The following is a 12,500-nucleotide window of genomic DNA, read 5'->3' on the forward strand; positions in this document are numbered from 1 at the left end:
CATATTTTTTGGAAATATGTCTTGAACAGAACTGGCAATGAGATCAACAATGCGGTCATGGCGTGCTGTGTATAGCTCTTTGTACATATTACAACCATTTACAATATGAGCAACTGATTCAAGGTGATAATGTAATGCATTATACAGTAATGCATTATAAAGTGTGGACACACACACTCTCACACACAAACTCTCTCTCTTACACACACACACAAACACTCTCACAAACACACACACACACACACACACACACACACACACTCTCTCTCTCTCTCTCACACACACACACACACACACACACATAACTGTATTGCTCTGCTCTATAACACAATAGGATTTAGTGGACAGAGAGCATTCAATGCTACACAACAGTCACTCGCTCAGATGCAGTTAGCATACCCTGTCAGTTAGCATACCCTTTCAGTTAGCATACTCTGTCAGGCAGTGCTGTTGGAGCTGGTCTTCAGTCTTTGAGCTGGTCTGTGGTCTTTGAGCTGGTCTGCCGTCTTTGAGCAGTGCTATCAGAGCTGCTGGTCTTCAGTGCTATCAAGTTCAAGTTCAAGTTTATTGTCATGTACTCATAAATAAGCATTTATCCGCAGGGTGCGATTTGTGTAAAAACCAGAGGGGGGGATGATTTTGAATAAGTTTGTAAACCCCCCCCCCACCCCAAAAAAATAAAAAATGAACGAACGATTCATAGCCTAGTAATGTCATGGCTAATAATACCCTATATTGTTTTTGCCACCTTTGTAACATTTTAGTTTTAGTTTACCGTGGTGTATGACTTTAAACAGCGAGTGTGCTTGGTATGATGATCAGCTCCTCTAATGCAGGGTAGGACTACATTTTGACAAGCATACAAATTCACCTTGTTCTTGCCCCATCTGAAATTACTTCTCTACTTTTGGTGCCTCCATCCTTTCTGTATTTGTTGTGTAAAAAAAACGTTGTATATGATGGCACTGAAGTCTTAGTGAATTGGCTAACAGTGTTAGTTGGTAACCAAATAGCCTACACATTGCGCTACACGCTGCGTAGGCTACGTGCATTCTCTCTCCTGCTGATTTGCGTTCAGTAGCCAAGTGCGTAATATTGCAAAAGTTGAAAAAATAAATGTATTTATTGTAGCCTACAGAAAATAAATAGCCTATCATACTGTCAATTAATTGCCTACAGTGCAGTGAAGAGTTTGGAGAGTAAAGTTATAGGGCAACTTGGAAGTTTTAATAATTTACGAACCAGAATATAAAGACCATGAAGCTTCTATTTCTTGCAGCTGTTAAAACACCCCCACCAACATTCTTTTTTGCAGTAGCCTACAGATTATTTCTAAAAGTTATTTGTCTACTACTGGCTGATTTATCAAACGAGTGCTTTCTCGTTCGTCCTCCGCAAACTACAGGTGTTTCGGTAGAGAGCCATTGAATAAGCGATGCCAAGCAATTTCTGTAACACATTCAGCAAATATCTCCTCATTTAGGGACTGTACGATATTTAGCGGGGGGGGAGGGCCGGTCGCCAGACGATCAGGTTAAAAATGTTCTGCCTGGCCCTCCCCCCTGGTCAATTTTTTTTTTCCAGGGGCCTCCCCCCGGCTCAAAAAAATTCTCCTAGGCCCTCCCCCCTACGTGAATCAAATAAAACTGGTCGAAAAATGACGTTTACAAGGTTAAAACGGCCAGCAAATGTCATAAGCACACATACACACACACGGGGCTACAAACCAGTGTTGCGCGGGTTTGGTCACAAGCGGCCCGCGGTCGCCCGATATTTTAATCAACCCGACCGCAACTCGGACCGCGAATATTAATTAGGACAAAATTATACCCGACCCGCGATCCGACCCGCTTATTTACAAAATGTGTGCTTTTGGTTATAGCCTGCATGCAGTAGTCCATTTCTGTAAAACAAACTAATTTATTTGCGAAACTTTATGCAGTAGAACTACACGCAGGCATGCAGGACATAATGTTTGCGCAGGATAGAGAATGAGAATAAGAGCGCAAGCACGCACGCAACCACCAAGGATTAGAACACTAGGATAAGATTTGGCCATGGACATACTTCTTTCGAAAATAGAAATGGGGAGGCAAGGTAGCCTAGGCAAGAGAGATACATTGCTGGTCAAAACGTTAGCGTAAGAACTGGTTTAAAATGCTGAATGAAGCACAAAGCTTTACTAAAGCACATCCACTGTTTAAAGTCACAAACACAACGAACTAAGGTAACTTTTATGCATGCGCGAACCTATACATAGGCTACCGGTAGATATGGCTGTGTAGTCTGTGCCATAATATGTATTCCTGCAGGCTGCCCGTTTCGGCTGTCATACTTTTAAATGGCTTCGCAAGAAGTAGGCCTACATAGACCATAACTTGTACTACTGTCATCTTCTTTAAGAACTTTTCCCAATATTTCCCATAGCCTATATCGCTTTTCCTGAAGGGGTCTTTATTATTTTAACTCGCGTCTTCAGCTTCTTTACTGTTGACTTACTGTATTGATGCTTTACTGTATTGATGCTAGCCTTCTCGTGATATTTTAAGTAGGCCTATTTGTAGAAAATATATATTTAATTAATTTTAACTGACCCGCCCGCCAATGACCCGAATATCATTAAAATATTTGGTTTATGACCCATAACCGCAGGTGACCTGCAAGCTTACGAGGAGAGTTGTGGGAGATTCAGGTAGGGTTGCGACTTTTTGGATTCGCCCACTCTGTCAAAGAGACGTGAATCATGTTTTGGCCTACAAACCTTTTAAAATATCGAAAACGGATCATTGATCAGGGGAAAAAAATATCATGGATCAGGAAAAATAATTTTCCTCGGCCCTCCCCCCAGGCCAAAAATTTTCTCCTGGGCCTTCCCCTAAGGCTTAAAAAAATCTCTTAGGCCCTCCCCCCCCTGACGACCGGCCCTCCCCCCCCGGTAAATATCGTACAGTCCCTTAATGTAAGTTCCTTCGGACAATAGGCCTACGTTCTACTCTACGTGCAGTTGTCCTCCATCTCAGTTGCATCAGTTTTCTAATTTTGAAGGTTCTAAAACATTATTATGCTTCACTGAATCCTTCTCGTTTTCTTTCATTTGTCCAGCTAACTTTTCCAATGAACCTAGCCATTTATGATGGATTACACACTCGACATTCTGAAATGTCCTGCACGATCAAGGCCAAATTAAGTTATCACGCAGCCACTGTGTCAGCAGCATCAGTGCTGACGGTGACGGTGCGTTTTTTTGATGTCAGATTATTATGTAGGCCTACTAGACTGTTCTCACGTTGCAGCGCTTTACTTATATGAAGTAGCATTAATCAATATGAGGGGCAGAGGGGGATAAATGTTGCCCCCCCGACGATAAAAATAATTTAGCAGAGGTAGGGATAGGAAAACCAGAGGGGGGGAAATCCTAACCATCCCCCCCTACAAATCGCACCCTGTTTATCCGTAATGAAATGTCTTATGGCCAAGAGCCAGCTCAACTTTAAATAATGAATGATATAGTAGTCATTAAAAAAGGTATATTAATTGCTAATTAAACAGACTGAAGTGTGACTATTAAGATACGAAGATGTAAGAAGATAAATAATAAAGTGGCAAAAAATGCTCAGGAGGTGGATGTGTGTGTGAGAGAGAGAGAGAGAGAGAGAGAGAGAGAGAGAACTTCTGGTCTGCAGTGGTGGGGTTGGGGTTCAGTGGCCTTCAGAGCTACACACTTACACAAACACTGCTGGCCAGTTGAAGTTGTCTCAGTGTCTTTGTTGAGTCAAATCATTTGATTTCAGAAGCAGCAGTGTATGTGTGTGTATGTGTGTCTCTCTCTGAGAGAGAGATAGACAGAAAGAGACAGAGATAAAGAAAGACACACACACACACCACACACACACACACACACACAAACACACACACAAACACAGTCATGTTATTATGGACAGAGTGAGTGTAATGCATTTAGATCTGCAGGATAAAGAAGCTCCACATTGATTTCATTCCACATGGCATCCAGGAAAACTCCTCTCCTTCAGCAAATGTTTAAAACACACACTCACACATGCATGCACGCACACACACATGCACAAACACACACACACCACACATACAAACACACACACACACACTCACACAAAGACATGCACACATGCATGCACACACACACACATATATGCGAACACACATACACACACACACACACACACACACACACACACACACACACTCACACAAAGACATACACACATGCATGCACACACACACACACACACACACACATACATGCGAACACACATACATACACACACACACACACACAGTTAGTTAACGTCTACTGTGCACACACACACACACCATAAATACTCACACACACACTCACTCACTCACACACACACACACACACACAGACCCACTCATACACACACACCACACACACTCACTCACACACACACATACACCCACACACACACTCACACCTACACCCACATACATACACACTCATACACACACACACACACTCCTAATGTCCTGGGGCAGGACTACATCACCCACAGTGCTCCTGTGACTCAGCTCTAATCACTCCCCAAGACTGATGGCTACTGGCTCCACAGTCTACTCATTCACACACACACACACACACACACACACACACACACACACACACCTGTTCTGATATATGGTGTAATGCCCTAGTAAGGTGGCTGGAGGTCACACTGAAGTCTCTTCCTCCTCCTCCTCCTCCTCCTCCTCCACATGCCAGTGTAATGGAATGGAACTGGATGTAATAGGATAGTGTTATCAGGTTATTGCCTGTCCTAACACACCTGTGCTGCGTGTATATATGTGTGTGTGCGTATGTGTGTGTGTGTGTGTGTGAGTGAGTGTGTGTGTGAGTATTTATGGTGTGTGTGTGTGTGTGTGTGTGTATGTGTGTGTGTGTGTGTATGTGTGTGTATGTGTACAGTATGTGTGTGTATGTGTGTAGGTGTGTGTGTGTGTATGTGTCTGTGTGTGTGTGTGTGTGCGTGTGTGTGTGTGTATGTGTGTGCATGTGTACAGTATGTGTGTGTAGGTGTGTGTTTGTGTGTGTGTGTGTGTGTCTGTGTGTGTGTGTGTGTGTGTGTGTGTCTGTGTGTGTGTATGTGTCTGCATCTACACACATGGACTCTACATGTGCACCATCGTGATCTATACTGCATGGAAAAGACCAGGAGGCTGAGAGTCTGTGTTGGTGTTAAAGAGAGTGTGTTTGTGTGTGTGTGTTTGTTTGTGTGTGTGTGTGTGTGTGTGTGTGTTTGTGTGTGGGGGGGGGGCATTTAGCAGAGTTACAGACGGCATCTGAGCCTGTGAATACTGGAGGGGAGGGGGGGGGGGGTATGAGAAACAAACATTAGCGACTAATTTGTTAAAGGAACTTTTAATGAGGCAGACATTGGAATTGCACACACACACACACACACACACAGACACACACACACACAGACACACATGCACACACACACACACACACACACACATACCACACACACACATACCACACACAACTCAATTATGCTTCTATCAAGGGTGCTCTGTTTCCCTCAACTTGAAATTATATTTCTCAGCGTTTTACAGTAATAGGGCTCATCTTAGCCCGCAGTATCACATAACCCTTACACACACACACACACACTCCTGTTCTGATATATTGTGTAATGTAATTGTGTATGTAATATCCGCAGCATACCCTCCCAGTCTCTTGCGACATGGCAATAGATATGCAGCTGCAATTCAGATTTATTGGACAATGAAACTATAATTGGGTCAGAATTCAGCTTTCATCTGACAGTATTGAGGGCATTTGGTTTCATTGGAGGTATTTCACTTTCGTTCCAACATAAAATGCTATTCTTCCTTCTGTCCGATGGTGCTGCAAGTTGCAGGTTTGAGTCCAGGAAGGTGCTGAGCTGAAGCATGTGGTACATTAGCATTAGCATTAGAGGAGCAGAGCACAGCGTGTGGTACATTAGCATTAGAGAAGTAGAGCATAGCGTGTAGTACATTAGCATTAGAGGAGCAGAGCATAGCGTGTGGTACATTAGCATTAGAGGAGCAGAGCATAGCGTGTGGTACATTAGCATTAGCATTAGAGGAACAGAGCATAGCGTGTGGTCGGTCAAACACAACAGGACATTAGCATTAACATTAGCTGAAGTGTGTGGTCGGTCAAACACAACAGCACATTAGCATTAGAGGAGCAGAGCATAGCGTGTGGTCAGTCAAACACAACAGGTCATTAGCATTAGCATTAGCTGAAGTGTGTGGTCAGTTAAACACAACAGGTCATTAGCATTACAGGAGCAGAGCATAGTGTGTGGTCAGTCAAACACAACAGGTCATTAGCATTAGCATTAGAGGAGTAGAGCATAGCGTGTGGTCAGTCAAACACAATAGGACATTAGCATTAGCTGAAGCGTGTGGTTGGTCAAACACAACAGGACATTAGCATTAGCATTAGAGGAGCAGAGCATAGCAGATGGAGAGGAGGTGTTGCTGTTAGCAAGAAATGTTAGCGTTAGCACCGAGGACAGAGAATGCAGATGTAGAGGAGGTGTTGGTGTTAGCAGAGGAGATGTTGGTGTTAGCAGAGGAGATGCTGGTGTTAGCAGAGGAGGTGTTGATGTTAGCAGAGGAGGTGTTGGTGTTAGTAGACATATAGGAGGTGCTGGTGTTGGCAGAGGAGGTGCTGGTGTTAGCAGACATATAGGAGGTGCTGGTGTTGGCAGAGGAGGTGTTAGCAGAGGAGGTGTTGGCTCCACAGCCTCTCAGGGAGTCCTGACCGAGAGGAGATCCCAGCAGCTCATCACTGTGCTCAGTGTGTGACCACCTCCTCCTCTCTTCTCTTCTTTTCTCCTCTCTTCTCCTCCTCTCTCCTCTCCTCTCCTCTCCACTCCTCCTCTCCTCTCTTCTTTTCTCCTCCTCTCCTCTCCTCTCTACTCCTCCTCTCCTCCACTGTGAGTGTTCAGTATGTCACACCTTTTAGCATTTTCTGTTTTCCACTCCACAATCTCTCAACTCCTCCCACTCAACACTAGAGCTCCTCAGTGCTGCTGATGAGGCTGAAGAGGAAATCGCTGTGTGTGTGTGTGTGTGTGTGTGTGTGTGTGTTATGGAGTATGAGGTCTAATTCTGGGAGCCCTCCGGAGCAGATTTCAGTCCTTTCATCAGCACCGCTCATCTCAGCCCTCAGCAACAGAGAAAAGCCCCTTTCCCATCTTCATAGCCTCTCCTCCCCTTACCTCCCTTTTCTCCTCTCCCCTCCTCCCCTTACCTCCCTCCTCTCCTCTCCTCTTCTCTCCTCTCCTCTCCTCCCCTTACCTCCCTCCTCTCATCCCAAGTATAGAGGATAATAGAGTAAACTATATAAATTAAAGGTATTTAATGTAAGAAAGAACAGTATGACAGCAGTAAGCTACATTACCAACCTATATGCCTTGTTACACCCACTTCTGTCTAATATGTTTGCTCAGAAGTGGGTGTAGTAAAGGAGTAAATCGCCAAACAACAATATGAAAGCCTACCCATGCAGAAAAACATGTAAACAATAGTTAAATATGCCTCTTTGTGGAAGAGTGGGATACATTTCAAATGTTTTATTTCTTTCTTTCTGTTTTTGCTAACGTATCAACCTATCATTGTGGAATATTTTTTGTTAACTTCTCAGTTTAAATGCTTTTTTTATAACCTTTACACATTTGTTGAGTCATGGTACTAATAAAAACTACAGGATAGTAAGAGCTGAGCTGAACTGTTGCTTTATTTAACAAATTTCCATCACCATGGAAAAAGTGGGCTGGTCTTGGGCCTGAAACTCCCGGGCTGAAAAGTGTCCCCACTCCGGCTCTGTCTCCTCCCCTTACCTCCCTTCTCTTCTTCTCTCCTCTCCTTTCCTCTCTTCTCTTCTCTTCTTCTCTCCTCTCCTTTCCTCTCTTCTCTTCTCCTCTCTCCTGGCCTCTCCTCCTTTTCTCTCTTCTCTTCTCCTTTCTCCTCTCCTCTCCTCCTTTCCTCTCCTCCCTCCTCTCCTGTCTTCCTCCCCATCACTCTCCTCCTCTCCTTTCCTCTCTTCTCTTCTCCTCTCTCCTGGCCTCTCCTCCTTTCCTCTCTTCCTTTCCTCTCCTCTCCTCTCCTCCTTTCCACTCTTCCTTTCCTCTCCTCCCTCCTCTCCTGTCTTCCTACCCATCACTCTCCTCTCCTCTCCCCTCATCTCTTCTCTTCCTCCACTCTCTCCTCTGGTACTCCCTGCTGCTGTATAATCTGTCGTGAGGAGGATCCCACACCGTAGCTACTGACTGACTGAGCCACTCCGAGGAGAACTCCAGATTAGTGAAAGGAACTCTATAAAGACAAAACATTCCACATTTAAATGCAATTAAAAGCAAATAAACAGTTTTGAAAAAGACATAAGATAAACTGAATAAGTAATATTTGAAAAGACACAAAAGTAAGTAAATACGCTTTATGTCTTAATGTGTGTGTAGCTGCTCACACACAAAAGCACTTTCTTGTCACAGCGTTTGTGGAGCAGAAATCTGCCGTATGCTCAGACACTGAATGAGTCGAGAAGCACTATGCAATGTGTTTGGGTGAGATAAGGATATGCGTGCGCGCACACACACACACACACACACACACACACACGTACACAACAGACACACACACACACTCACACACACATGTACACACTACACACACACATGCACACACTACACACACACATGCACACACACACACACTCACACACACATGTACACACTACACACACACATGCACATACACACACACATACATACACACACACACACACACACATACACACAAACAAACAAACACACACACACACATAGATAAGTACTGTATGTTAAGTACTCTCTCTCTCTTGCTCACTCACTTTCTCAACACACACACACACATACTTACGCACACACACACATGAACACACAAACACACACACACACACACACACACACACACACACAAAGTTATAGGAAAGTATAAGGAAAACTTCAAGGCCACATTATAACATCTGTTTTTCTAGAGCACAGTTTGTGCTGCTAAGCAACTATAGCAGCATTGCAAATGCTAGAATTGGCCTCATCAACATAGTCAACGTAAAGCTTTAATTACATTAGAATTGGTTTAGAGCTTATATTTGGTCTCATCAACATAGTCAACGTAAAGCTTTAATTACATTAGAATTGGTTTAGAGCTTATATTTGGTCTCATCAACATAGTCAATGTAAAGCTTTAATTACATTAGAATTGGTTTAGAGCTTATATTTGGTCTCATCAACATAGTCAACGTAAGCTTTCATTACATTAACCTAACTCAGAATGTTGGTGGAGCTTCATTCTTTCATATCTGAGCTCTATGGAATGTCTCAGCCCAAACCTGTTGAGACTTGAGTGGTCAGTTTTAGAACTCTCACACTTGAGTGGTCAGTTTTAGAACCCTCACACTATCACACGTAAACTGCCTCAGTATGTACACACACACACACACACACTCACACTATCACACGTAAACTGCATCAGTATGTATACACACACACACACACACACACACACTATCACACGTAAACTGCATCAGTATGTAGACACACACACACACTCACACTATCACACGTAAACATACACACACACACACACACACACACACATACACACACACACACACACTATCACACGTAAGCTGCATCAGTATGTACACACACACACACACACACACACACACTCGCACTATCACACGTAAGCTGCATCAGTATGTACACACACACACACACACTCTTGCACTATATGATGTTTTCTAAACAAAGTTCGGGAGGAGCCCTTAGGGATGATTGACAGCAATTAACTCACCTGTCTTCCGCCGCCAGGGTATTTAAGCCGGCCTCCTTATCCATACGTCACATGCCGCGGCGCTCGCAAAATTATCCCTCCTCCTCCCCTTACTCCTCCATTTCACTGATAGCCCAGTTACGCATCCTCCTTACACTGGGGGGTGCAAGCGGCCATCGCTCTATCGCGTTTTCCGCTTCAGGCATTCCATGATTACGGCCAGCTACCATGCCAAACACGCGCTTAGCTTATACACTCAGTATAGCAATCATGCCGACGGGCGAACTAGTGAACACACGTAAGCTGCATCAGTATGTACATACACAGACACTCACACTATCACACGTACACTGCATCAGTATGAGTGGTCAGTTTTAGAACTCTCACACACACACACGTAAGCTGCATCAGTATGTACATACTCCAGCCCTTCAGTTGCCCATCAACGTCTCTTTGATTTCCCGATCCTGTGTGTCTCAGTACTGGTCTCAGTCTTGTAGAGGATCACACACACACACACACACACACACACACACACACACACACACACACACACACACATACACACACACGCACACACACACACAAACACACACAGACAAAGATAAGACATGTTGTTTGGTGTGGCCTGATGCGCCTGTCTAATGTTGCTTTATGTATGTGTGTGTCTAACACTAACACACACACACACACACACACACAGTCACGCACACACACACAGTATATCTGAATTAAAGGTTGTGAAAATAAGAATGTGTATGTCATCTGCAAGTTGTGTAAAAAGTAATCCTAAAGAAAATCAGATTACGTTACATGTTTAGGGTATAATCCTGTTGATTACGTTACTGATTACAAAATTGCCATGTAGTCTGTAGTCAGTAATGGATTACATTTCAAAGTAATCTGACTCAACCCTGGCTGCGTCTTCTCTGCCCTACACACACACACACACACACACACACACACACACACACACGCATGCACGCATGCACACACATACACACACACACACACGCACGCACGCACACACACTCACACACACACACACACACATACACACCACACACACACACACACACGCGCACGTACATACATACACACACACTCACACTCTCGCTCCTCTCTCTCAGATGTGTTCCAGCTTGTCCTGCCTGATGACCAAAAGCTTAGTGTCACCACGGTAACGGTTGGCCAGAGCGCAGTTCTGACGTGTGGCATTATGGGAGAACGGCGTCCACCAATCATCTGGAGGCGCAATGGACAGGCGCTCAACACACTGGAGCTCGAGGACATCAACGTGAGTGACCACCCTGCCGTACAACACACACACACACACCCCACACAAACACCCCCACACACTCTCTGTCTCTTTTTCTTTCTCTCTCTCTCACACACACACACACCACACAAACACCCCCCCCCACACACACATACTTTCTCTCTCCCTCTCTCTCTCTCTCTCTCTCACACACACACACTCTCTCTCTCTCACACACACACACGCTCTCTCTCTCTCTCTCACACACACACACATACACACACACACACAAACACACAAAAATCCATATAGTCTGACACTTCACAGGGTTGCTCTGATGTTTTGCCCCAGGTGTGATCAGTAGTCATCCATTCTCTCTCTCTCTCTTTCTCTCTCTCTCTTCCTCTTCACTCTCCATTCTCTTATTAGCACAAATTGGTGTGTGTGTGTGTGTGTATGCGTGTGTGTGTGTGTAATTGTGTGTGTGCGCGTGAATATTTGTGTGTTTGCATATGTCAGTGTTACTGCATGCATATATATGTGTGTGTGTGTGTATGTGTATGTGTGTGTGTGTGTGTGTGTGTGTGTGTGTGTGTGTGTGTGTGTATGTGTATGTGTATGTGTGTGTGTGTGTGTGTGTGTGTGTGTGTGTGTGTGTGTGTGTATGTGTGTGTGTATGACTGTGGAATATGGCTTTATTAAGTGAACTATTAGCAGGGGAGTTGTAGTCTGGTCTGTCATTTCATCTCTGATTGGCTGGGGACTCAACTCCCACCCTAATATGACATTTCTATTGGCTAAAGACTCAACCCGACTCTAGTCCCATTGGTCGCAGTCCTGCTGGATTCTACAGAGAGCTGTCCAAAACATCAGCTGATTCTGTTGGACTTTTATCTTGGCTGCTGTGTGTCCTCTGTCCCACGGGAGTCAAACCAGCAACTCCAGCCTGTGTGTGTATGTGTGTATGTGCGCGTGTGTGCGTGCGTGCCTGCATGCGTGTGTGCGTGCGTGCGTGTGTGTGCGTCAAATCAAATGTCAAAGCCCCAGAAAGAGCGGGTGTGAGAGTGGGTTTGATCTCGTTCAATCAGCTGCTCATCTCCTGGGAAACCATGCAAGGATGCAAGTACCGCTCCATCATCACATGCTCTGTTTCCAGAGTCACCTGGTTTAATGTGATCATCTGAGTCACCTGGTTTAATGTCACCTGGTTTAACCATTTTGAACCCGATTGACGCAAAGTGCGTCAAAAAACACACCCTTTCTTCTGTTACATTGCTCCGCAACTGTTCATAGTGAGCGAGATGAAACCTTCGCAGTGAGATGAAACCTTTATTGCGTGACAGAGCAGAAGTGGGGCTTTCCGACGAGACCA

General features: G+C 44.5%; 1 protein-coding gene across 1 annotated transcript in view; it reads left to right on the forward strand.

The window, feature by feature from the left end:
• fstl5 (follistatin-like 5) overlaps nt 1–12,500 on the forward strand; it is a 170,836-nt gene that overhangs the window by 101,496 nt on the left and 56,840 nt on the right. The window contains exon 6 of the mRNA XM_076288016.1: nt 11,001–11,167. Within this exon, the coding sequence (XP_076144131.1) occupies nt 11,001–11,167 (167 nt within the window). The remainder of the gene's footprint in view (nt 1–11,000; nt 11,168–12,500) is intronic.

This window comes from Alosa pseudoharengus, unplaced genomic scaffold (genome assembly GCF_046254945.1).
Source record: "Alosa pseudoharengus isolate Yale_2024_CS ecotype anadromous, Long Island Sound unplaced genomic scaffold, YU_APseudo_1.1 YU_APseudo_1.1_scf_16, whole genome shotgun sequence".
In the NCBI taxonomy this organism is placed as follows: Eukaryota; Metazoa; Chordata; class Actinopteri; order Clupeiformes; family Clupeidae; genus Alosa; species Alosa pseudoharengus.